Source organism: Chlorocebus sabaeus, chromosome 11, assembly GCF_047675955.1.
Source record: "Chlorocebus sabaeus isolate Y175 chromosome 11, mChlSab1.0.hap1, whole genome shotgun sequence".
Lineage (NCBI taxonomy): Eukaryota > Metazoa > Chordata > Mammalia > Primates > Cercopithecidae > Chlorocebus > Chlorocebus sabaeus.
This window is the reverse complement of record NC_132914.1, coordinates 55,270,748-55,296,893: the sequence shown is the minus strand read 5'-3', so window position 1 is coordinate 55,296,893 and position 26,146 is coordinate 55,270,748. Positions and strand designations below refer to the sequence as shown.

Below are 26,146 nucleotides of genomic sequence, written 5' to 3'. Positions count from 1 at the left end.
CTTCTGTTTGCTTTGTGGATCCTGGGATAACATGTATATGTGTATACATGCCCATTCTGCTATTTCTCAGGAAATGGTGGAGTATGTATCATATGCCTTCTACCATCCTCCTGTCCTCTCCCTGCGTAAGACTCGAGCTGGGGAATCTATTCCCTAAATGTTGTCTCTGGAGAGTCCTTGGGAAGGTGTGGGGGTGGAGACCCTCTCCTTTTTCGTGTTGACCTTCAATTCAGAACTTCAGATCTGACTGACTGGCTCAGAGCCTGACAGGGTTGGAGTAGGGAATGAGGGAGTAAGGAGCAGAGAGGTAACTGTAAGGGATTCTTTTATTTTAATTTTTTTTAGAGACAGGCCCTCTATCTGTTGACTAGGCTGGAGTGCAGTAGCACAGTCATAAATCACTGCAGCCTTGACCTCCCGGGCTCCTGTAATCCACCTCAGCCTCTCAAGTAGCTGGGACTATAGGCACGCACCACCATGCCTGGCTAATTTTTGTATTTTTTGTAGAGACAGAGTTTCACTATGTTGCCCAGGCTGGTCTCAGACTCCTGAGCTCAAGCAGTCTGCCCACCTTAGCCTCCCAAAGTGTTGGAATTATAGTGATGAACTGCCGTGCCCAGCCTAATTTTTAAACTTCTTTTGTAGAGACAGAGTCTTGCTGTGTTGCTCAAGCTTGTCTCAACCTCCTGGCCTCATGCCATCCTCCCGCCTCAGCCTCCCAAAGTGCTGGGATTATAGGCATAAGCCACCATGCCTGGCTCTGTGGAGGATTCTGATGCTGAAAGTGGAAAGGGGCTGCTAACCAGAAAGCCCCCCAGAGGAGACCGAGTCAGCTGGGGAATTAGAACATCCACATCCATGTAGCTCCTCTAACAGCCCAGAGACAATCTTAGAACTTAATTAATGTACAAAAAGTTTCTTCATTTCTGCTTCTCAAGCCCCAGATTTCCATGTCTGGCAGGAGTGGGCTTGTACACCCAAGAGGCCCCCTTATCTTCAAGAAAGAAAAATGGAGGTTCTAGGAGCCATTTTAGCCCATTAACCCACCTGCCATCTGCCTAGTATGTTAGGTACAGGAGGAGGGGGAGATGTGGCTAGTGCAGGAAAATAATGCAGAGAAGAGACAACCCACTGAGCCAAGAATGTGGGGACAGTTGCAGCTGTGCCTCCCCTGCTTCCCTTCCCGGAGGAGCTGAAAGATGGGGAATTCCTGAGGATGGGCCTAAAGGGGCTGGGCTCCCTGGTGGAAGTGGTGGGAATATCAGAGACTGACTAGTGTAACTTGGTCACTTAGTCTGTACTAAAAATCCTTATAACCTTTCCTAGGATGAGACTTTTAGGCTCCTAGACTAGGGCACTCCCCTAGGAGGAAAATCTTAGGCCCTCCCTCCCATGAGGGTCATTGCAACACGAGACCCACGGGAGTCGTGAAGTCAGCCCCAGCCCCGCCTACTATTCCTGGGTGCTAATCCCCAGCACAGACCACTCAGGAGGAGGGATTGGCTGAGGAGCTTGGAGAGGGGGCGTCATCACCTCACCCAAAGGTTAAATAGGGGTTCAGACTAGGTGCTCAGGAGAAGCGCTTTCTATCGCGGGCACCTGGAACCAGACCATGACCCAGACCCTCAAGTATGCCTCCAGGGTGTTCCATCGCGTCCGCTGGGCTCCCGAGTTGGGCGCCTCCCTAGGCTACCGAGAGTACGACTCAGCACGCAGGAGCTTGGCAGACATCCCAGGCCCCTCTACGCCCAGCTTTCTGGCTGAACTTTTCTGCAAGGGGGGGCTGTCGAGGCTACACGAGCTGCAGGTAGGAAGGGACGCCTTTCCCGAGACTGAGTGCTGGGGAAACTGGCTTTGACAGCGTCAAAAAGGACTGACTAGTGCAGAGCAAATGTGGGAGAGCCAGAGAGAACGGATACCCATGAATTAAGGAAAAGGCGAGTTGAGGCTGGGGACGGTGTGGCTCGACCCGCATAGAGTCCGTCCCGACTCTTAGCAGAGGGCGCTGGGAAAGCACTTTCTCGCTGTCCTGAGGTGTGCAGATCCTGCAGATACAGTGCAAGTGCGCGGGAGGCGGGAGCACGCGGTACCCTCCGCCTGCGTGGGGCTTAAAGCTACATGGGCTCGTTTTCATTTACTGAGAACTCGTCCTGAGATGGACAATCTAGACATGGAACTTTTAGAGATTTTTCCTCGACCAAGGTGATCAGAGAGGTCCTGAATGTCTGCCTTGCGCAAAGTTCCTGTTTTGCCCATCGCACTCAAACTTTCTAGGGATGGGAAGTGAGAGAGGAGGAGTTTGCAGTATCAAAGGCATGCAATAGCTGGGCACCTTTGAAGGAGCAGAAGCTCCCTCTTCCCAAGCCCAGTCAACACCCTTGGCGTGGGCACAGGTCAAGCTGAAAGTCCCCGCCCAGGTATCCAAGTGTCCGCTGCACCCCCTCCCCCAGGTGCAGGGCGCCGCGCGCTTCGGGCCGGTGTGGCTAGCCAGCTTCGGGACAGTGCGCACCGTGTACGTGGCTGCTCCTGCACTCGTCGAGGAGCTACTGCGACAGGAGGGACCCCGGCCCGAGCGCTGCAGCTTCTCGCCCTGGACTGAGCACCGCCGCCGCCGCCAGCGGGCTTGCGGACTTCTCACCGCGTGAGTCTTCTCTGCCCCTAGAAAGCCAAACACCCTGCAGCAGCCCTCTCCTGCTGCGGATCCCAAAACTATCGGATTTAGGGGCATGGTGGGAGGTTGGCTGTCCTACTCTATCTTTGGTCATCTTGGGGTTCCCATCCCAGTCTACTTCACCCACACTCGGGTTGAGCCCCAACCTCACTCCCCGCCTACCTCCTTATCATTTGAGACCAGAATCCTGGGAACTGGGGGAGCCAGAGGAATTGGGTTAGGGTACCAGGATCTGGATGGAATGAATGTAAGGTTCTGTGATTCAAGTTACCCGGGAACCCCAGCCCCTGCGGGCAGGAAATGAGTAAAGAGGAAGGGGGTTGGAAGACAGGCGCGGGCCGGTGTAGGTTTCTGTACCCCAAGGGGGCAGACACAATCCCTTTCCTGGCCACCGCAGCCGAATGCGCTTCTTCACTACAACCAGTCCCGTCGAACCGTCCCCACCTCCCCAATGCGCACTCTCTCCTCAACCCTGCAGGGAAGGCGAAGAATGGCAAAGGCTCCGCAGTCTCCTGGCCCCACTCCTCCTCCGGCCTCAAGCGGCCGCCCGCTACGCCGGAACTCTGGACAACGTAGTCCGCGACCTTGTGCGGCGTCTGAGGTGCCAGCGCGGACGTGGCACGGGGCCGCCTGCCCTGGTTCGGGACGTAGCGGGGGAATTTTACAAGTTCGGACTGGAAGGTGAGTCCCAGGACAGAGCTGGGCAGGCGTCGGGGGCGCCCTACCGGAGCCTCCCTGAGCCCTGACGGCGCCCCCTCCCGACAAGGCATCGCCGCGGTTCTGCTTGGCTCACGCTTGGGCTGCCTGGAGGCTCAAGTGCCGCCTGACACGGAGACCTTCATCCGCGCGGTGGGCTCGGTGTTTGTGTCCACGCTGTTGACCATGGCAATGCCCCACTGGCTGCGCCGCCTCGTGCCTGGGCCCTGGGGCCGCCTCTGCCGAGACTGGGACCAGATGTTTGCATTTGGTAAGGCACAGGATGAGGTGGGAATGGGGGAATGTAAAGCTGGTAGCGAGGTATTCACGTGCCTTCTACCTACGCAGCTCAGAGGCACGTGGAGCGGCGAGAGGCCGAGGCAGCCATGAGGAACCGAGGACAGCCCGATGAGGACCTGGAATCTGGGGCGCACCTGACCCACTTTCTGTTCCAGGAAGAGTTGCCTGCCCAGTCCATCCTGGGGAATGTGACAGAGTTGCTACTGGCGGGAGTGGACACAGTTAGGTTCTCCCTCCGTGCTGTGAACCTGTTCCAGGGCTTAGCCTCCCCAGACTCCGGGACCATTTTTCTGTTGCAGGGGATCCATTATGGCCATGTAGACCAGCTTGGCTTAACACCCCGTAGCTCCAGACTGTTCCATAATCTGCACCCTCTGCTGGGTTCCCACACCCAACACCTCTCTTGCTTTCACGTTTCTCAGGTGTCCAACACGCTCTCCTGGGCTCTGTATGAGCTCTCCCGGCACCCTGAAGTCCAGACAGCACTCCACTCCGAGATCACAGCTGCCCTGGGCCCTGGCTCCAGTGCCCACCCCCCAGCCACTGTTCTGTCCCAGCTGCCCCTGCTGAAGGCAGTGGTCAAGGAAGTGCTAAGGTGAGGGGAAAGGAGAGGAGGAACAAGAGGAAATGCCAAGGAAGGCTGCGGAAGCAAATAGTGGATGGAAGCAGGGAGACAGCAGAGAAAAATGGCACTCTACTACTGGTCAAAAAGGGTTTGGAAGTTGGAAACAATGAGAAGAAGGCTGCAGCCCCTAGCCTCACCTTGCTGTCTCCATTTTGTGCTTTGCAACCTAGACTGTACCCTGTGGTACCTGGAAATTCTCGTGTCCCAGACAAAGACATTCATGTGGGTGATTATATTATCCCCAAAAATGTGAGTAGAGCCTATGCACCCTTTCCACTGAGCCATTCCTCACTATCTTAGGCCCCAGCCCTGTTCTCAAGCACTCTCCTAAAAGCCCTTCAAACACTCCCCTTGACCCCTCTCTAGGATATGCCTTTCTGGGATATAATGGGATAGTGGAGAGATCCTTCCAAAAGTAGCCCCAGAAAACTTCCCCATCACCTACCAGGACCTGCCTTTGTCCCTGTCTGAATATCCTATTCATGCCTGCCCCCATTCTGAGCACAAACTGACAAGTTTGTTTTTCTTCCCACCAGACGCTGGTCACTCTGTGTCACTATGCCACTTCAAGGGACCCTGCCCAGTTCCCAGAGCCAAATTCTTTTCGTCCAGCTCGCTGGCTGGGGGAGGGTCCCACCCCCCACCCGTTTGCATCTCTTCCCTTTGGCTTTGGCAAGCGCAGCTGCATGGGGAGACGCCTGGCAGAGCTTGAATTGCAAATGGCTTTGGCCCAGGTAAGTGCTCTAGATTTTATACCTTCCCCAGGCTGGAGAGACCCTAACCCTCTAAAGTTGTGAGATCTTTCCCCTGACAAGCATAGGAAATCATGTAAGACCTGGTAGAATGAATCTTCTAAAATATGATAAGCCCATTATAGGCCTGGAGTATAAGTGAGGGTATTCAAACTGTTTTTTCTCTTCCACAATCCCTCACCCTTATTAACCAAGAAGTCCCCTACTGGCCACAGGTGCCACCCAATCATTACCATTCTAACACTAATAGTGCATGCCCTTTACCAATCAATCCCCCCACTATAGATATCTTTCACAGTAGTGCTCACCTTCTTCCCTTTCCAGATCCTGATACATTTTGAGGTGCAGCCTGAGCCAGGTGCAGCCCCAATCAGACCCATGACCCGGACTGTCCTGGTACCTGAGAGGAGCATCAACCTACAGTTTTTGGACAGATAGTCCTGTGGAAAGAGGCTGTCATCATCACCCTTTCATTCATCGTAGGGATAATATTTTTTGTAGGCACAAGACCAAGAGATACATCTGCCTCTAAGGCCTATCTGACCAAACTGGATAGAATGACCATAGTGAAGTGTGAGGCAGCCCTGACCAATGTGTGAAGTATGCACTTGGCCTGACTCAGTAGGCCAAGTGAGAAAACCATTGTCTCTCTCCGTGCTCGGCCCTTCTGATCATGTATGCATCCCCCAAGGATGAAATCAGATTTTAACTAATAATGCTGGATGGCCTGAGGAAAGATTCACCTGCCGCTGTTTTTGGGCTTTCATAGTGTTCATTGATGCTGCTGGCTAAGCATTTATCAAAGCATAAGCTCAGTAACTGTGCATCTGCTCTGTACCTGGTTGGTCCTTCCTCTTTGCATGTAAGCTCTTTGAGAGGAAGGATGAAGCCTTATTTGTTTTTTATGTCCCCTGCCAGGGCCCATCTCTGACTGGGTGACACCATACACATTCTTAGATTGAATCTGAACCATGTGGTGGAAGGGATAAGCAGCTTAGTAGGCTCTGTCTACCCACTTCCTTCTTTGTCTTGCCCATAGGAAGGTGAATCTGTCCTAGCCTGGTTTACAATTTCTTACAACTCTCCTTTGTCTGGCCACTATTAAGTGGGTTTGCCCCATCACTTAGTTCTCAGGCAGAGACATCTTTCGGTTTGTCCCTGCCCAGGCCTCTGGCTTCTTTTTTACATTGAAAAGTTTTAAATATTCATAAATTTTAGAATAAAAAGTCAAGGCCGGGCGCCGTGGCTCAAGCCTATAATCCCAGCACTTTGGGAGGCCGAGGTGGGCGGATCACAAGGTCAGGAGATCAAGACCATCCTGGCTAACACGGTGAAACCCCATCTCTACTAAAAAATACAAAAAACTAGCTGGGCGAGGTAGCAGGCGCCTATAGTCCCAGCTACTCCAGAGGCTGAGGCAGGAGAATGGCATAAACCCGGGAGGCAGAGCTTGCAGTGAGCTGAGATCCAGCCACTGCACTCCAGCCTGGGTGATACAGCGAGACTCCGTCTCAAAATAAATAAGTAAATAAATAAAAAATCAAATATTCCATTCTTGACTTTGACATATTTCTCTCATATTATCACTTCCTACAAGACCTGGAGGCAAGACCCTAACCCTCCCATCTCCCACCTTGGTTTCTCAGGTCCTGGGGGTGACCCCCATAACAATGGGAGGTCTGGATGCCTAGAAGACTGGTTTGTAACACAAACCCAGACATGTTTCTGTCTGTAGTGGGAACGGCCAAGTCTAGTCTGGCTTCCTGTAAGAGATTAAGGGGTGGGGGGTAAAAAGTAACTGCAGGGGCTAAGCTGTAAAATCGGCCAGGAGCTAGGGATTTGCAGAGATTACTGACTTTGGTAAGCAAAGTGCTTTTGGACTGCCAGGATTGAAGGAAGTCCTAGATTGGTCACTGCCCTCTCTGGAATAGTTCTTCCAAGATAATTTCCTTCAGAGGAAGGGATACAAGCAGAGAAGTGGAATCAGACCGACAGAATGAAAGCTGAGTGTGGGGGTGGCCAGAAGCCCTGGGGCACTGAAGCAGGATAAGGGCAGTGGGCAGAGGGAGCCTGTTTCCCTGAGTCAGCATTCTCTGGCCCCCCAGAGGCTGGGCACAGCTCTCCTCTTGTGATGTATACAGATTAACTCATCTTCCATCCAAATAAATCTCTCAGCACACTGCACAGTTCCTTCTGCATCCCAGATTACCCTCCCATGTCAAGACTTGCCCCACTTCCCCTACCCCTCACCCTATTCCAATTAGCTGGGTGTAAATGGAGATTTCACTTCACACTTCTTCCTCCTCCACACCTTGGTCTCCTGGCCTAGACATGGCTCCCTGACCACAGAAACTCCATTTAGCCACCAGGCCTTCTGCGGGGGCATCTAATTATGCAAGATCTACAGAGGGGCAGGGAGGACCCAAAGGCTCGTACAAAGATCAAGGTTTCTGTGCAATTTTCTGACCTTCTCAACTCCTTCCCTACTGTATACTCAGTCTCCACCCCATCCCTCTATCACTGAACTCAATTTGAACGTAAATGACCAAATTTTTAACAGATTTGAGCTTTGAGGGAGATAAAGCCCAGCTTGTGGGCTGGAATCAGTGATGAGAATTCTGCCCGCTCGTACTCTCTATTTTCCAGTGGGCAAGTAGGAATGCCCACTTGAGGAGGGCAGTAGTTCCCATGACCCCTTTCCTGGACAATGATCTTTTTAAGTTGGAAAAAGGGAAGAAGAGACCATGCTGATTGCTGGCCCCAACCCCCATACCAATACTTCCATTAGTGCTGAAGGAGAGGGGAAAGTGTCCCACTTCGCCTCATTTTAGGACCCAGAGTGTAAATGGATACAGTGTGTTTGTGTGTGAGTATGTCTATTTTCTTTGGTATGTCTAACCCCTGCAGATCCATCACAGAGGACAGCTCAGGCTTGGCACAGGAAGCTCCACATGTGTCCTATATGCCTGAGCCCTACCTGCCAGTATAGATAATAGTAGTCACTGATTTGCAATTCCCCATTTGGTCCCCACCAGCTCTTCTGTGAATGGCAACTCAGGAAAGTCTGGCCTTTCTGTCTCTCAACTTGGGGGGTATAGAGGGTTCTCTCTCTGGGGAAACAGTTTTCTACTGAGCAGATGGAGGACTTAGTCTCAGCTCCCTATCCACTCTACTCCTTCAGAAATTGGAAGCTATATACTTCCACACTTTGAAATTACTTGAACCCCAGTCCAGCTTTAGTTCCTACTTCCCTAGGTTAGTCTGGATGCCAGCACCATGGACAGCGACAAAGACCCCTTTTGGGAGAGGCGAGGGGATCAAGGTTTCCTGGGCAAGTATATGTGTGGGCCTTTACAAGAGAATCATTTTCTCCAAAACATCCCCAGGGAGGAAGGAGGCAGAGCAGAACCTTCCCTGAGAGAAGGATCAATAATAAGAAAGGCCTCCAGATCTAACTTTAGCTGTGAATGAAGGAATTATTTAATTGCTGATGAATGGTTTACTTAAAAAAACAGCATCATTCATATAATACACAACCTCAAAGTCACAGAAGAAAGTGCCCAGCCTTCAGGCTGACCCACATTTTAACCAGTCTTTCCCAAATCTTTTCTCTATAAACAACAGTCCTCTATGCTGCTGCCTCCAAACATAATGCCATCCATTAATACCACTAGCTGGGCACACCGGGATCAAACCTGTGACCCTAAACTGCCATAGAAATAGCTTAAACTGGAGTTGGAGACTCATAACTGAGGGGGGGTTCCCTCCATCTCACTCCAAATGAGTCCAAATTCACTCTACACTGCTTTTCTGGGTGAGCACAGTACTTAAGAAGGGCTAAAAGAACCCAGATGATCTCCAGAACAAGGCGGATGGCTCCAGCCTTCCCCAGCCCATAGGCCCAAATATTTAGTCAGAGGAGTTCTCATTCTTACAAATAATCACCATGCTTCACATTTGCAATGTCTATTTTCCCTCATATTTCCATACCTATTATGTCACTCAACATAAAATTCCAAGATTCTGTGCAACTTCAGATGAAAAACACATTTTAGAATTTGTTATACCAGCTACTATTTGAAATAAATGAACCATCAACTATTCTAGAAATCTCTTTATGTCATTGCTGATTTTCTTTGCAACGACATCCAACCTGTCCCTCATTTATCCTTATTCCAACCCCATGAGGTAGACAGGAAAACCATAGCTAAGAGATTTTTTTCTAAATCATACAACCCATAGGTGGCAGGTTCAGGTCTACCCCTTAGATACCTCTGAGCACTGCCACCTAGCAGCCAACATGAATTATTCACCAGCAAGTGGGAGTCACACCTACAACTCGGAACCCACTGCTGCATTTGGGATTTGCAACCTGTGCAGAGAAACCTCCCCACACCTCCCAACCCTCCAGAAAAGCCCCAGATGAGAAAGGAGTCTCCACGTGCATATAAATGATTCTTTATGCCCTTCCCCCATGCAATGGGGGATGGAGCAGGGGGAAGTCCCCCGCCCTCATGCAGGGAACGGGAGGTCAATGTATACTAGTCTTATTGCCAGATGCCCTGTGGCCATGGGGTGGGGAATAGGGGTCTACAGCCCCTTTCTTCTGGCATTGGTCCCCCTTCACCAAGTCGCCATGGTGGAGCTGGGGGGCTGGAGGCCCTAGGAGCTGAGGTAAAGACGGTTCTCTCCAGGGAAGGAAAGCTGCTCTCCCCGCCTGCCCACCGGCCATCTCTGGATGAGTGTGAGGAGCTGCCAGTGGGTACTGAAATGTCATCCAGGTGTCTCTACCCAGTGGGCAGTGAGGCCAGACAATGTCTCCAGCTTGAGGCTGCCCACAGAGATCCTAGGTGACGGGGGCAGCATGCCCCAAACACCTTGTCGAGCTGGTACCTCCAGCAGTCATGAGAGCTCTTCTCTGACTGATGCGTTGACTCAAGATCCCTGCTCCTGGAGTCCAGTTCAGACTGTAGTGACCCTCATGACAACCTCTCGGCCAGAATGGGAGCTGGAACGGGTATCTGGTGGCCGCAGCTGCCCAAGGAGGTGCAAGATTGTATAACCACAGCGCTGAGGCAAGAGCGTCCGCATGCGCTGGGCAGCTGGGGGGCGGCTGGTGGCCCCAGAGGTGGGGCCCGTCCGTGAGGTCCTGGGGCCCGGCTTCCCTGCCGTCCCTCCCCCTGCATCTCCTCCTATGTCCTTGGTCTTGTCATAATTTAGGACCTTCCACTGCTGGTTCACTGCCTGCCAGCGCTTGAAGATGCGGTAGACAGAGGAGCCTTCATGGATGATGAGGCCTGAGTAATAGGGATAAGAAATCCAGGGTTAACTGTGGCCTAGATCTAGGCCAGAGGTACTTAAGCAAGCATTTCTTCAGAGTGAGAAGATACAGTTGCAAAGGGCCCTGGAGAAGCAGGAAAGTGGGTTGAGGGGGCACCAGGATAGCCCTAAAGGCCCCCAGTGGCAGAAAATAAGGCCATGAAACTGAGGGGATGGGCAGGGGAGTCAGGTGTGTAAGAGGAAGATACAGAGCAGGTAAAGGAGAGAGGTGCCCTCACCTATGCAGACGACATCCATGAAGCCATACATGCCGTAGCAGATCTGAAAGAGCAGATCCTGTCGTTGCCACTTGGCTGAAGGGCTGAGTGAGGACCAGATGAGCCAGGAGATGCTGGCAACCAGGAAGAGCGAGCCCAGGACTATGGCAGCAATCTGGACCTTCTCGATGACCGTCAGGGAGATGGCCTGCCACTGTGTGGGAGAAAGGGCTCCAAAGAGTCCCAGAAAGGGATGGAGGGCCAGGTGATGGGTGGCCCTGAAAAGCTCCAGTAACCTTCCCTAAAACCTTCAGGCAGGATCAACATCTGTCTTCTCTGTGCCTTCATTAAATCTAGAACGTGGCACTTGTCTGACACCATTTGTCTGTCTTATTTTAAAAAGGCAGGATTAGGCAAGTGCTCTGAAACCAAAACATCTAGATTTGAATCCCAAATCTTGACTCCATCACTTACTGGCTAAGTAACCTTGGGTAAGTTTTCAAATCCTTGTGCATCAGTATCCTCATTTGTAAAAGGGGATAATAAGAGTATCTAACTAATAAGATCATTGTGAAGATTAAAAGAGTTAATACACACCAAAACTTGACACAGAAAACACTACACGTTTGCTATCATCATCAACATCATTTTTTCTTTTCTTTTTCTTTTTTTTTTTCCTTCGAGATGGAGTCTTGCTCTGTTGCCCAGGCTGGAGTGCAGTGGCTGTCATCTCGGCTCACTGCAACCTCTGCCTCCCGAGCTCAAGGATTCTCCTGCCTCAGCCTCACGAGCAGCTGGGATTACAGGCAAGCGCCACCACACCCGGCTAATTTTTGTATTCTTAGTAGAGACAGGGTTTCACCATGTTGGCCAGGCTTGTCTCAAACTCTTGACCTTGTGATCCGCCCGCCTCGGCCTCCCAAAGTGCTGGGATTACAGGCGTGAGCCATCGCGCCCGGCATTTTTTCTGTTTCCTTTTTCTTTTCTGTGTCTGTGTGTGTGTGTCGGGTGGGGAGTGGTGGTTATTCCAGTGCCTAGAACAGTGCCTGGAATATAAGTGGCACCCTGTAAATGTTTTTGTGAATAAATTAAGGGAGGAAGGATATACAGACACACCGGCGACTGCAGTAATTGGTGGGGAAGGGTGGCTTTGGGAAAAGAGTAAATGAAATAGGCCTCCTGGAAGGTTCCTGATTCCAATAGCTAAAAAGTCCCCGCCCAGTCTCTGAGTCCTCTCCTTGCACCTCACCTGCAGTGGGTTCTTGGTGCTGATCGCCAGGACCTGGTACTTGAAGTAGCAGAGCTCACAGCTCCAGGAGCCCCTCTCGCTGATCCAGCGGATGAGGCAGGGCTGGTGCGTGCAGCGCACTGAGCCGTCGCAGCGGCAGGGGCTCAAGAGCTCCCCCTGGAGGAAGAGTGAGGAGGGACCCTGTCAGCCATCACCACCCCGACCCCACTCGGCCGCGCTCCCAGACAGGGAAACCTCTTCAGGTCACTTGCCCACGTTAAAAAACTCAGGCCTTTCACCCAAGACAGGGCAAGAGGCTAAGTAAGGCTGCAACAGAAAATAAGTTTCCCTTGGAGATCAAGGGAAATTTCCCATACCAAAGAGATGAGGGATGGAAAGGGATGGGGGGATTAGAGGGGAGAAGGACTGGATCTTCTCTTTTCCTAGAATTTGGGATGGGTGGTCTTTAAGACTTCTCAAAGGAAAGGCTTCTTCTTAGGATCTGGAGGGAGGAGAGGGTTAGAGCTTCTGAGCCATGTTTTCCTTCCCCCACCCCATCACTGTAAAGTTACTTCACAGATCTGGTGCAAACTGGGATGGGTTACGGTCCTCGGTTTCTACGTATTAAAAGGGAGAAATCCCGGAGGTGGGAGTGAAGGGTGTTTCCCTTTAATCAAGGAATCAATTCTCACTACAGAGACACCTTCCTAGCACTATTCTGGGACAACTTTGCCCATAAAATTTTAACAAAGAATACTCTTTAGAATGAGATAGAAAGTTGCAGGATGGGAAGTGAATAAAAGTACCCCATAGGGAGAAATACTGAGCTAAGCAAGGGCGCTGGCTGGGCCCCTCCCTTCTAGGTGGGCACAGAAGCACTCTTTTCTGCCCACCTGCAAGAGAACAGGTCCCCTCAGCTTACGGAGACCCTGGGGCGAGGCAAATAGGAAAGAACAGCAGTCCCTGTTAATGGGTGAGATGGATTTTGTGCTCTCCGGGGAGAAAGCCCCACCCCCTCCTGGGGACCCTTGACCCTCCAACACAAACAAGCGCTCCAGGAGTCCCCTGCCAGCCCCTCGGCCTCGCCCCATTCCCACTCCGCCTCACCCCATTCCCACTCCGGGTCCTGGGGCCCGCCCAGCCTCCTTAGGCACCGCCTCTGCTCGCAGTCTCCGCTGACACCCCAGGTGCGCGCCCCCACCCCTCCGCGCCCGACCAGGTGCCCAGGCCTGACCTGCTCCGGGCCCTGGAAGCAGATCCGGCACTGAGGGGTTCGGAGTCCGCTGTCCAGGCTGCTGCTGAGCGACAGGGCGTCCAGTGCGCCCGGGGGCGGCAGCGGCGGCGCGGGCGGCGGCAGGGGTCCGGCCCGCGGCTCCTTGTCGCCGGCCAGGCCCCGAGTCCGCGGCTCCGACCCGTAGTACTCCTCCTCGTCGCCGTCGCCGTCCCGGGTGGAGCAGCCAGCGAAGGGCGCCCAGCCGCAGCCGCCTCCCCCGCCCCCCCGGGGCTGCGGCTCGGCCCGGGGCCGCCCCCCGCCTGTCAGAACCAGCAGCTTCAGCTCGTTCAGAAACATGCGGAGCCGAGACTTGAGCATCGTCCGGGCGCTGGGGCGGGGGGCGGCGTGCAAGGGGGGCTCGCTGGCGGCGGGGGGAGGGGAGAGGACAAGGCCGGGAAGGGGGCGCGCGCTGGCGAGCCGAGCCGGGCTGGGGTCTTCCGGGCCTGCGACCGCCGTTCACTGCTGCCACAGCCGGGGCTCCGGTGCTTACGGGGCCGAGCGGGCTGGCGGCCCGGGGGCGGCGGGGTGGGCGGCCATGGCCAGGGCAGGAGGCGGGGAGGGGGGCTCAGGGTGCCGCACCCCGCGGGTCTGGGTCCGGAGCGGGCCGGGCCCCCGGGGTTACGCGCCCGGGTCCTCCTGCGGCGGGGCCGCCCCCCATCGCCGTCCTCCCGGTCCCAGTCCCCCTCCGGCTCCGGGATCAGGCTTGGCTCGGCCCGTGCGCTCGGCGGTGGCAAATGGCGGCTCCTTCCGGCGGCGGCGGCGGCGGAGACCCCCCCGGAGCGGCGGGCGGGCGGGGCGGGCGGGGCGGGCGCCGGGGAGCGGGTGAAGGATGGAGGGAGGGGCGGGGCGGGGAGGGGGAGAGGAGAAGGGGCCGCGGCTGCGCATCCCCGCCCTGCCCCGCACGAGCAGGTGTCCCCAGGGGCGGGGGCAAGTGTGGGATCCCGAAGAGGGTGGAGGAAGGGGAGTGGCCAAGGAAGGGGAGTGTGCACACGAATAGACTAGGTGTGTGTCGGAGTGGGAGATGAACGGGTGACCATGGAAGGTGAGTGGTCAAAGGACGCAGGTGTACCGGGGAGGGAGATGCTTGTGCAAAATGGGAATGTGCAAAGAAAGAGCTGTTAAAGCGTCGGAGGTGTGAAGGAGGTACATGGGCAAGGGTGGGACTCAAGCAATATACACTTTACCCAAAGGGCTGAAAAGTGTGCTCGATGGGGACTGGGAAAGAGCGGTGTGTAAGGAATGGAGTCGCGTTGTCTGAGAAACAGAAGCCTGTGATTGTAATGTATGAAGGAGGTGAGTGAGCAGGGGAGGTAGAAGTGCTAAAGGGATGGGAGTGTCTTTCCTGGTACTCTCCTGCCCTCACCTCCACTACATTGAAGTGAACAACGCACACACTTAGCCCTTTGCTCTTATGGAGGCTTCACTCTGAGAAAAAGCTCTACCCCCATCACATTTTTTTCTGCCTTACACTTACATTCTCCCTCTCCTTCCCTTTGCAAAGCTGAGGGAAAAGGGATTCCAGGGGAGCTCATTGGGTCAAACGCACTGGGAAAAAAATTAATTAGTGAAAGAGTAATTAACAGAAGAAGGGAGGGGACAGAGCCTGGGACAGACTGCCAAATTAAGGTTCCTCAGTAGAAAGTGATGGAGAGACAGTAATGTTCCCATGAAGTATTCAAATGTTTTGGATGGACTAATGAATGAATCAGAAGAAGGGGCTGGGACCCAAGCAGACAGAGAAGACGGCTTCTGTTGTAAAGAGAGTAAGCTTCGAAGGGCTTATGTGGAAGGTGAGGCTGAAGTGGGGAATGCTGGTGTGGGAAGGGAGTTTGAAAAACTTAGACACTTATCTTCACCTCCAGAAAGCTTACAAAGCACCCACCCCCAGCAAGGTAGCCAATAAAACATTCACCTCTTGAGCCCCTTAGTCAGTTCAGTCCTTGAGATTTTTCTTACTAGTGTTCCAGCTGTCCTTGCCAGGAGGGGCCCAGGGCTACAAGTATCAGGATGGAAAGAGGAGGCATCTGTATTAACATGTATTCCATTTTGCTCTAAATCATGGTTTATATTCATCTTCTAGTTTGAACTCTTATATTCTCAGCCAGATGGTTAAGGAAAACAAGTTAGAGTGGAAGGAGTGGCAAATAGGGTAATAAAATGGCTTTAGATTTTACACAAATTCTCACAAATGAGACACTAACCACTTTCCTCCTTTACTCCCATACCCTCAAAGGGCTGGGACATGAAGACCTTGGAGCCAATAAAACAAAGAAAGTAGGAGAAATCTACCTACCTCTACCTCGGTGTCTGTGGGCAGAGGCCATTTGGGAAAAAGTGTGTTCTGGACACCGCTAAGTGCTAAGAAAGAGGCACTAGGGAAAAAGAGGGAAGCACAATGACTCCAAATGAGCAGTCACAAGGTTTACAGAAGGAGACATGTCATTTTCATTCATTGTGGTGGTCTGGAGGGTGCAGGGGGTGTGGTGGTAACTTTCTTGCACATGTACACTCCTGTATCCATCTTATATATTACATGTAATGAATAATATATACATACATATATACATAGAAGTATATACACACATATATAAATATCACATAATCATAGAACCGTCCTACTGGGAAAAAAAAAACTTAAAGGTCAAGTATTCCTGTCTCCTGCTCATCAATAACTTCTCTGCCAGATGGCCTCAGGTCTTTGCATTAACACTCCCAGGGAGATTTGGAAGTTGAGAAAAGAGGAGGCATTACCTTGTCACTGAACCTGTTGGATTACTGTATTAATCTGCCTTCTTTCCGTCCTTTAATATAGTTTTGCCCTCAAATGGGCGTTGTTTACTCCCTATTTTAGAAGATCCCATTGTTGGCTACATCTTTCTAGATAGTCGTACCACTACTTTAAAGGGCCAGTGACAGACACCAGAAACAAAACAAAATAAAAACCCACATACACACTGGAAGCAAGCACTCAGTAAAATGTAGAATTAATGAATGAATGAATGACACAAATGAGAGTATGTTTTATCATGGTGGAGCGAAAAGGTGACAGCATCACCTCTGGTACCCCAACTCCCATTCCCTCCCCAATGTAGACAGGCTGAAAGACCGGTAGTGAGACTGGAGTTCAGCCTTCAGACCGGTAGTGGGACAATCCTTCAGCCAGGAGTTGGGCTCTGGGTGGCCTGGGTTGCCATGGCACCGCCTCGGGCTCCACCCTCTCTTGTCCCCCTACCGCGCCCCCCCGCGGCGGGGGTTGTGGCAGCCAGTCACGTGCCCGCCGCGTAACCACACCTCTGCTCCTTAGAGCAATGTCAAGCGGTCACGTGTGATAGCAACAGATCACGTGGCTACCATCGCCCCTCCGCCCCCTTACACTCTTCGCCCTCCTCCCCGTCAAAGCGGTTCCTGGCCACCCCTCCGCGCATGGGTGGCGGTCACGTGCCCAGAACGTCCGGCGTTCGCCCCGCCCTCCCAGTTTCCGCGCGCCTCTTTGGCAGCTGGTCACATGGTGAGGGTGGGGGTGAGGGGGCCTCTCTAGCTTGCGGCCTGTGTCTATGGTCGGGCCCTCTGCGTCCAGCTGCCCCGGACCGAGCTCGGGTGTATGGGGCCGTAGGAACCAGCTCCGGGGCCCCGATAACGGGCCGCCCCCGCAGCACCCCGGCCTGGCGTGAGGTAAGTGCAGTCCCTTCCCAGGAATGAGAACCAGTGCCCGCCCCCCTCACAGTTTTCCACGCGTTCGTTTCTCGAGCTGGTTATGGAGGGGTCGCTCAAGGGCGGGAAGTGAGGCCTTTGTGGTCATGGGAAAGTATAATTTTAGGGACTGAGGTGTAGGATCTTCGATGCAAGGCATGTGTCATGTGTGATCTTTGTGCAGGGCGCGATTGTCCCAAAGGAAAATGCGTTTTTTATTGCAGGGCCTCACGTGGCTGGAGGGGTTGGTATTGAGTCATTGTGTTATCTCTAAGGCCGGCCCCAAGGAAGACTGCGAGCGGGGGATGGGATGCTAGTGTTGCTCTTTGTGCTTTTTTTTGGGAGTCCTTTTGTTGCTGCAGGCTCATACCATCCTAATTCTGTAAGGGACTTTTGGTAATAGGAATCTGTGATTGTAGGGTCGCCCTTGATCTGAGAATGGCTACCTCTCGATATGAGCCAGTGGCTGAAATTGGTGTCGGTGCCTATGGGACAGTATACAAGGCCCGTGATCCCCACAGTGGCCACTTTGTGGCCCTCAAGAGTGTGAGAGTCCCCAATGGAGGAGGAGCTGGAGGAGGCCTTCCCATCAGCACAGTTCGGGAGGTGGCCTTACTGAGGCGACTGGAGGCTTTTGAACATCCCAATGTAGTCCGGTGAGAAGGTGGTGAAGTGGGGAGTGGGGAGTAAAGGGAAAAGACAGCCTATAGGTGGGGTGTGGTGATCTGTAGAGAAGTGGGGACTCTGAGGAAATAATGAGAGGCCATGTTGGGTTAAAGGGGATTGAAAAGTGAGCATTTACTCTGGCCAGGCTGATGGACGTCTGTGCCACATCCCGAACTGACCGGGAGATCAAGGTAACCCTGGTGTTTGAGCATGTAGACCAAGACCTAAGGACGTATCTGGACAAGGCACCCCCACCAGGCTTGCCAGCTGAGACCATCAAGGTGAGTGGGGTTGGTAGGCATTGAGAGGTGGATTGGGACCTTTGTAGTAGAACCTCCTCCTGGGATTTCAGGTATGGTGCCTAGTTTCCAGTGCATCTGTACCTCCCCCTTCTAAACTAGGATTTGATGCGCCAGTTTCTAAGAGGCCTAGATTTCCTTCATGCAAATTGCATCGTTCACCGAGATCTGAAGCCAGAGAACATTCTGGTGACGAGTGGTGGAACAGTCAAGCTGGCTGACTTTGGCCTGGCCAGAATCTACAGCTACCAGATGGCACTTACACCCGTGGTCAGTAGAAAGATGGTACCAAAATGGGTTCTGGTTGGGAGTAGGAGAGTGATTGCCTGTAGCAATTGAGAAGTCATGTGCTTCATGTGTTCAGTCAAGCAAGTTGTGTTTTGTGGTAACCCATGGAGTCCCCATCCATTCTTCCTATTCTCTTTAGGTTGTTACTCTCTGGTACCGAGCTCCCGAAGTTCTTCTGCAGTCCACATATGCAACACCTGTGGACATGTGGAGTGTTGGCTGTATCTTTGCAGAGATGTTTCGTCGAAAGTATGGGACCCACATACCCTGGACCACCTTGAACTCCCCAAATTGCTTGTTCATAAACCACGTCCACACCCTGCCCATTCTTTCTTTTTCTTTTTCTTTTCTTTTTTTTTTTTTTTTTTGAGACCAGGGCTTGCTTTGTTGCTCAGGCTGGATTGCAATGGCATGATCACAGCTCACTGCAGCTTCAACCTCCTGGGCTCAAGTGATCCTCCCATCTCAGCCTCCCAAGTAGCTGACACTCCATGCCCAGCTAGTTTTTTAATATTTCTGTAGAGAGGGGGTCTAGTATATTGCCCAGGCTGGTCTTGAACTCTTGTACTCAAGCAGTCCTCCCACCGCTACCTCCCAAAGTGCTGGGATTACAAGCGTGAACTACTGGACCTGGCCCCATTCTTTTACGTGCATACTACTGACTACTTTGCCCATAGCAGAAAGCTCTGAAATGTTCTTTTTTTTTTTTTTTTTTTTTGAGACGGAGTCTCGCTGTGTCGCCCAGGCAGGAGTGCAGTGGCGCGATCTCGGCTCACTGCAAGCTCCGCCTCCCGGGTTTACGCCATTCTCCTGCCTCAGCCTCCGAGTAGCTGGGACTACAGGCGCCCGCCACCACGCCCGGCTAGTTTTTTGTATTTTTAGTAGAGACGGGGTTTCACGGTGTTAGCCAGGATGGTCTCGATCTCCTGACCTCGTGATCCACCCGCCTCGGCCTCCCAAAGTGCTGGGATTACAGGCTTGAGCCACCGCGCCCGGCCCTGAAATGTTCTAGAATTAGGAACTTCATATCCCTTTATTCTCTTTTATTTATTTATTTATTTTTGCAATAAGGTTTCACTCTGTCACCCAGGCTGGAGTGCAATGGCCCAATTGCAGCTCACTGTAGCCTCTATCTCCTGGGCTCAAGCAATTCTCCTGTCTCAGCCTCCTGAGTAGCAGAAACTATAGGTGCACGCCACCATGACTGGCTTTTTTTTTTTTTTTTTTTTTTTGGGACGGAGTCTCGCCTTGTCGCCAGGCTGGAGTGCAGTGGTGCGATCTTAGCTCACTGCAACCTCCGCCTCCCAGGTTCAAGTGATTCTTCTGACTCAGCCTCCCAAGTAGCTGGGACTACAGGTGCGTGCCACCACGTCCAGCTAATTTTTGTATTTTTAGTAGAGACGGGGTTTCACCATGTTGGCCAGGATGGTCTCGATCTTTTGACCTCATGATCCGCCTGCCTCAGCCTCCCAACGTGCTGGGATTACAGGCGTAAGCCACTGTGCCCAGCAATTTTTTTTTTCTTTTTTTTTTTTTTTTTTAAGAGACAAGGTCTTGCTTGCCCAGGCTGATCTGGAACTCCTGGGCTCAAGCAGTCCTCTCACCTCAGCATCCCAAAGTGCTGGAATTATTGACCTTTATTCCCTGTACTTTCTATTTTGGGCCACTAAGCAGTAACCATTCAACTAAGATATCTTTGAAAATGACTGCTACCTTATGTCCCTTCTCACCTTAGGCCTCTCTTCTGTGGAAACTCTGAAGCTGACCAGTTGGGCAAAATCTTTGAGTAAGTGACCAACGTGGGAGAAAAAGATTTTCTATTCTGAGTCCTCTTTCTGCTAAGCCCAGGATGGCAGCTGGCTCTGCCCATGGGGATGGGACCTGGAGGACCCTCCTGACCAGAGTTCTCCTGTCCCCCACAGCCTGATTGGGCTGCCTCCAGAGGATGACTGGCCTCGAGATGTATCCCTGCCCCGTGGAGCCTTTCCCCCCAGAGGGCCCCGCCCAGTGCAGTCGGTGGTACCTGAGATGGAGGAGTCGGGAGCACAGCTGCTGCTGGTACTGGAGATGGCTGTGGGCATAAGGAGAGACTGGGGAAAGAAATAGAGCAGTGTGCAGGGCCCTGGCCACTGTGGTTAATTAAACTTGGTTGGTAGATGGGCTGTAGTTTTTATTACAGCTGCAGATGGCCACCCACAGAGAGGGATGTGGAAGAGAACCCATCCTGGCTGGGCGTGGTGGCTCACGCCTGCAATCCCAGCACTTTGGGAGGCCAAGGTGGGCAGATCACCTGAAGTCAGAAGTTGGAGACCAGCCTGGCCAACGTGTTGAAACCTTGTCTCTACTAAAAATACAAAAATAAGCCGGGCGTGGTGGTGCACACCTGTAATCCCAGCTACTTGGGAGGCTGAGGCAGGAGAATCACTTGAACTCAGGAGGCAGAGGTTGCAGTGAGCTGAGATCATACCATTGCACTCCAGCCTGGGCAACAGAGCGAGACTCCGTCTCAAAAAAAAAAAAAAAAAAAAAGAAAAGAAGAGAGCTCATCCCAGGTATTGTCATGGGTGGGTAGAAGTCTCTCTCAGTTTTCTTCATGGTTTTCTGACCTTTACCTCTCCCCTCAGGAAATGCTGACTTTTAACCCACACAAGCGAATCTCTGCCTTTCGAGCTCTGCAGCACTCTTATCTACATAAGGATGAAGGTAATCCGGAGTGAGCAATGGAGTGGCTGCCATGGAAGGAAGAAAAGCTGCCATTTCCCTTCTGGACACTGAGAGGGCAATCTTTGCCTTTATCTCTGAGGCTGTGGAGGCTCCTCCTCCATCTTTCTACAGAGATTACTTTGCTGCCTTAACATTTCCCTCCTACCTCTCCTTTTGAGGCGTCTCCTTCTCCTGCCCCACTATTTCTCTACACTAAGGGGTATGTTCCCACTTGTCCCTCTCCCTACCTTTATATTTGGGGTCCTTTTTTATACAGGAAAAACAAAACAAAGAAATAATGGTCTTTTTTTTTTTTTTAATGTTTCTTCCTCTGTTTGGCTTTGCCATTGTGCGATTTGGAATAACCACTTGGAAGAAGGGACTTTCCTGCAAAACCTTAAAGACTGGTTAAGTTACAGGGCCTAGCAAGTCTGTGGAGCCCCTTGACTGACAAAGCTTAGAAAGGAACTGAAATTGCTTCTTTGAATATGGATTTTAGGGCGGGGCACGGTGGCTCACACCTATAATCTCAGCACTTTGGGATGCCAACGTGGGTGGATCACCTGAGGTCAGGAGTTCGAGACCAGCCTAACATGGTGAAACCCTGTCTCTACTAAAAATACAAAATTAGCTGGGCGTGGTGGCGCACACCTGTAATCCCAGCTACTTGGGAGATTGAGGGAGGAGAATCGCTTGAACCCGGGAGGCAGAGGTTGCAGTGAGCTGAGATCATGCCATTGCACTCCAGCCTGGGCGACAGAGCAAGACTCAATGTCAAAAAAAATCTATCTATATATAGAGATTTTTAAATGGCTTTTTTATATTCACTGAACTTTCTCAGACTGGGTCCTGCTTATTACAGGAAAGAGCTCTTGGTGGTTTTCTCCTTGGCTCTGTCCCTGATTTACCCTTAGAGCCACACCCCAGGGTATGTTGAGGTGATCCAGCATATGGACGGAGGAGGGGAAACAGCTAAGAGTGACTCCAGCCCATCCTATGTACCCTCAGAAGCTTCCCATATCCTCTTGGAGAGAGAGGGAGAAAGTTTTTCCTTTTATTCCTTATAGTCTGGCTCCCACTAAAATATGTCAAGGCATAAAATCTTGCTATTCCATCAATTTTAGAGGATTTGACAAGGGGCCTTTCCTTTTTCTCAAACCAAAATGGTTACAGACCCTAGATATTCCCTAAGGGAGGAAGAGAAAGCTTAAAGCAGAAGAGAAGTCAGAAGGATCCAAAATCTCATAGAAAGGCACTGGGGTTGGCTCTAGGATCCTTCTGATTCCGAAATCTCATTGCTAGCCAAACACCAAGGATCTGTAGGAACAAAGGGAGAGAGAAGCATCAATCAGTTCTCAGTCTCAAGTTGAAAAGGATGTGCGTGAGGAAACTGGAGAATGTACCTCTGTAAAGCTAAAGAAGAGTCCAACACCCCCTAGGATTTTCAGGGCTTCATCTGAATGCTTAAGAAACTTTTCTCCACACATCTGGCATGTGGGGCTCTGGCTCTTGCAGATCTGAGGATAAAACGTGTGTGTGAAGAATGCAAAGTTGCTAATGTAAAGTTGCTAGTCACCAATACCTATGCTGAACGTCTCTAGAAACTTTACTGTTATCTGACCAGCGTCCTACAAACTAAAATCTGACTTGGCTAATTCCCCAGCCTCTTTATCCACCCCCACCCCCCACTAATACACAGCCCCAATACAAGAGGGCTTCTAGAGAGAGAAACAATGACATTCGAACTAAATTTGCCAACTTGGGCATTGTCCTTACCCAGTTTCCTACCTCCCCTGGCTGCTGCACCACCCCCAACACACTCACTGCAGTGCAGAAATCATAATCTTGTTGATACAGGGTTGTGAGGTTGAATAAGCCACAACAATCAAAACTTCTTTCGAGTTCATCCCGAGTCTTGTTGCTCATGACCCACCAAGAAGCATTGATGACATCTGTCTGGAGGATATGGGCAGAGAGAAATTAAGTCTCCCTACATCCCAGTATCAGTTCAAGTGCCTCAATTTCCCTAGTCCAGCAAAGGAAGTCAACCAGAAGCTTAACGGTGTGCCACAATTATAGACACGATAAATATCTACCTTTTCAGGTTCTCTAGATCATCCTCATGAAAAATTAACCAGACATTCCAGAGGAAGCAAATAGCCCAAGGGGCCAGAAGCAGTGCACCTAAGGATGATCTTTGGGTAGCTGGGGCCAGACTAAGGAAGGAGTTTGAGGTTAAGAGGAAAATTTTAAAAAGCAAGTAAGTACTTGAAAGGGTACTGTCTTACCTGTTTGCTTCGGTTAATAGCCAGACATGAGCAAGAGATTACAAATTGGAAGATGAAGACCAAACCAAGGATGATCATGTACTGAGAGGAAAGGTTATGGAAAAAAGTCCTAGATTCCTTTATGTTCCATCTATAACTGGTCTCATCTGTTCATAGAACTTATACCACCATGTCAAATTGAAAGCAATAAAATCAGCTCTTGTTTCGTAGATTATGGGACAGGGGAGGGCAAGGAGACATGTCCAAGATCCCTGAGGTCCCCTACCCTTTTAACATCTTCCATAGATGACAGCCCTCCCAAGAGCCCAGTTGCCCCCATCACTTCAGGTCAGGATACAAAGAACAGCAGGACTTGGTGGTGGTTGACAGCACCCACCAGTCCAGCCACTGCGATAAGGAGAAGGAAGACTCCCACAGCAATGACTCCGCCAATGATGTGGATGCTGGACACCAGACCCAGGCCCTTGCCCCAAGCAGCCACTCCAATGAGCAACAAGCTCACCAGCTACAAAGAAAGCAGGATACATCTCAAAAATTCTAGGATGAGCACGGCCCAAGGCCATTACAAGAGGACTTGGGGGCGGGGGTGGGGAAGGAATAATGGAATGGTGTGTGAATGGGAGGGAGGGGGGTGGGCGGGGCGGGGGTGGTGCTATCGCCACCAGGAGCATCCCTAGGCATTCCCAAAGGTTAGAATGGCTGGGATGGGGTATAGGGGGTGGCAGGGATAGTGCTATGAATACAAAAGCTGAACCCTCAGGATCATCCTATCACTTCTACTTTGGGAGAAACTGAGGTTCGAGGGAGGGATGGAACTTATGCCCACGGCCTTAAGTTCATTCCCCCACCCCCAGACAAACCCCTTCATCAACCGGTAGTCTTCCCTCTCCCACGGAAGTCCCCAGGAATTCCCTCTTCGCCGGAAGTTCCTGGGAATCTTCCCGGAACCCCTATACACCCCTCTCCCCACCGAAAGTACCCTGGAGATTCTCCCCACGGGGCCTTTCCGCCCTAAAGCTTCCCCCACCTCCAAAACCTCACCATGTAGACCACGTTGAGAGCGCAAAGCGCATTCTTGGAGCAGGCAAAGCCGCCGCAAACCATCTCCCCAGCTCTGGGGACCCAAGTGGTCCCAAGGACTTGGGGGGAGGGTATTGGGGACCGTCTTCCAGGACCCCGACAGCTTCTGTCTCTTTAAATCGAGGCCAGCCAAACCCAATTCTCTGCGCCTGCACCGTCCCTCCCCTGCCTCTGGATTGGCGAAATGCGTGGCTAATCCTGGACGTCCAAGGCCTGCATGCCAATCAGCCCGCATTACGTCACTGACCCGCCTTCTGTCCTCCTCCTCTTGTTTTTTTCATTGGGCAAAACTGAAAACTAGGGGCAGGGCTTCTAGAGATCCTCTCAGGGACAACAGTCTAAACTCCAAAAGCTTGAGTTGAAAGCTGAGCTTTCTGTGGTCGGAGTTAGGAGAGGGCTAATTTGAGGGAGACGGCTCTGGAGGAATTTAGGTGAAGGGGACACGGCGGGAGGGGCAGGTGGGGGCCGCTCCGAGAGCTGGACAGAAAGGGCTTCACCGGTAGAAGGAGGGCCCTTCCGCCCTCCCTTCCCCCTGTGCTGTAGTGACTTCATGATGACGCCATTGTTTTGTTAATGCGTCACGCTCGGGAACACCCAAAGGAGCCACGTATTGAGCTTATTTAGCCCGGCCACAGAGTCCGCGGGTTGGACACAGCAACACCCAGCAAATCATCATACGTTTGTGTGTCTGCCAGTACCCATGTCCTGTACCATATACCCTCCTAAAAGGGGTGTGAATATACCAGAAATTCAGTGTGGAAATAGCGGCCTCAGGCCAGCGCATTCCTGTGTGTGGCATTGCCACAGGTGCACACACGGGTGTGCTCAGCATTTTCAGAGTACACGCCTGATCCAGGGCTTGCAAAAAATGACAGGCAAGAGGAAGAGTCTTGGATATAAATAAATATAAGGGGAAGGAGTCTCCACCTTTTCACTTACCGGTGGACTGATCAGTAACTTTATTATCTAGTAAGTGCTTCGACAAACCGTCCTTTTCACGGGGGTGGGGAAAGGCATAATCCTTCTCTCCCCAGGAGAAAGAAACAGTAGGAACAAAAAAGAAAACCCTCTAATCAACTGAACAGAATGATTTATGTTTGTGTGTACTTAGATTCTATAGTCTACTGCCACAGTCAGATTGCTACTTGGATTGCCACTTCTAGCTGTGTAACCTTTGGCCAGGCACTTAGAAACTGTGCCTGTTTCCTCATCTGTAAAATGGGGATAAATAACAACACACCTACCTCTTGGGTTGTGAGAATTAAATGAGTTAATATATGTAGAATACTTAGAAGAGTACCTGGCACATAGTAAACACTCAATATTAATTATTACTTTTCAGGTCATTTTACAGGTTCCTGTGGGCAATTCCAACCTTAATTCCCTTATCTGTAACTACACGGTATTGATATTAACTTTCAGAAATTAATATAAAAAAGGTATGCAGAAGAGATATTTGACAGGGCCAGAGAGGTGTTTGGGTCTTGAAACAAGGTAATGTATTATTATTATTATTATTATTTTGAGACAGAGTCTTCCTTTGTAGTCCAGGATGGAGTGCAGTGGCGCGATCTCAGTTCACTGCAACCTCCACCTCCCGGGTTCACACAATTCTGCCTGGCTCAGCCTCCCGAGTACCTGGAATTACAGCTGCCCACCACCACACCCAGCTATTTTTTTGTATTTTTAGTAGAGACAGGGCTTTGCCATGTTGGCCAGGATGGTGGCAAACTCCTGACCGTAGGTGATCTGCCTGCCTGGGCCTCCCAAAGTGCTAGGATTACAGGCGTCCAGTGTAAACAAAGTAATTAAGTCAAACTACCCACTACCTCCCACCTCCCACCCCCTCACTCCCCACCTACATCCCCTTCCTACCCCAACTCCCATCTTCATTGTCTCCTTCAATTCCTCATCTACCTTCTTTTCTTTCAGGTCCTAAATCAAGGGCAAGACAATGGTATTAGAAGGGGAACTGGCTGACAAACATTTTGGTTGTGTGGTGTAGTGAAAGGGGTATCAAAATTATAATCAATCTGGGCTTTATGTGCTT

At 51.5% G+C, this 26,146-nt stretch overlaps 5 protein-coding genes across 5 annotated transcripts; 2 read left to right on the top strand and 3 right to left on the bottom strand.

The window, feature by feature from the left end:
• The first annotated feature begins 195 nt into the window (after positions 1-195).
• On the top strand, positions 196-6,594 carry CYP27B1 (cytochrome P450 family 27 subfamily B member 1). Its single transcript, XM_008003841.3, has 9 exons — positions 196-1,807; positions 2,451-2,641; positions 3,150-3,352; positions 3,438-3,638; positions 3,716-3,888; positions 4,090-4,262; positions 4,463-4,541; positions 4,829-5,026; positions 5,369-6,594. The coding sequence occupies exons 1-9, from the start codon at positions 1,613-1,615 to the stop codon at positions 5,480-5,482; spliced, it is 1,527 nt and encodes a 508-aa protein (XP_008002032.1). The 5' UTR covers positions 196-1,612; the 3' UTR covers positions 5,483-6,594.
• Positions 6,595-9,486: 2,892 nt separating this feature from the next.
• MARCHF9 (membrane associated ring-CH-type finger 9) lies at positions 9,487-13,407 on the bottom strand. Its single transcript, XM_008003840.3, has 4 exons — positions 13,044-13,407; positions 11,831-11,986; positions 10,603-10,795; positions 9,487-10,341 (listed from the first exon to the last, which is right to left on the bottom strand). The coding sequence occupies exons 1-4, from the start codon at positions 13,398-13,400 to the stop codon at positions 10,007-10,009; spliced, it is 1,041 nt and encodes a 346-aa protein (XP_008002031.1). The 5' UTR covers positions 13,401-13,407; the 3' UTR covers positions 9,487-10,006.
• On the bottom strand, positions 13,406-16,436 carry LOC140712818 (uncharacterized; the record flags this gene model as incomplete). Its single annotated transcript, XM_073021304.1, has 3 exons — positions 16,426-16,436; positions 15,376-15,454; positions 13,406-14,080 (listed from the first exon to the last, which is right to left on the bottom strand). Coding segments are annotated over exons 1-3 (765 nt in total), but the record flags the coding sequence as incomplete, so codon positions are not given.
• Positions 16,437-16,539: 103 nt separating this feature from the next.
• Positions 16,540-21,024, top strand: CDK4 (cyclin dependent kinase 4). Its single transcript, XM_008003839.3, has 8 exons — positions 16,540-16,754; positions 17,192-17,428; positions 17,584-17,719; positions 17,840-18,007; positions 18,165-18,274; positions 19,761-19,811; positions 19,948-20,083; positions 20,650-21,024. Exons 2-8 carry the CDS (start codon positions 17,211-17,213, stop codon positions 20,740-20,742), a joined length of 912 nt encoding a protein of 303 aa, XP_008002030.1. The 5' UTR covers positions 16,540-16,754; positions 17,192-17,210; the 3' UTR covers positions 20,743-21,024.
• Positions 21,025-21,768: 744 nt separating this feature from the next.
• TSPAN31 (tetraspanin 31) lies at positions 21,769-24,250 on the bottom strand. Its single transcript, XM_008003833.3, has 6 exons — positions 24,058-24,250; positions 23,354-23,521; positions 23,017-23,097; positions 22,553-22,684; positions 22,132-22,245; positions 21,769-22,045 (listed from the first exon to the last, which is right to left on the bottom strand). Exons 1-6 carry the CDS (start codon positions 24,118-24,120, stop codon positions 21,971-21,973), a joined length of 633 nt encoding a protein of 210 aa, XP_008002024.1. The 5' UTR covers positions 24,121-24,250; the 3' UTR covers positions 21,769-21,970.
• Positions 24,251-26,146: the final 1,896 nt, after the last annotated feature.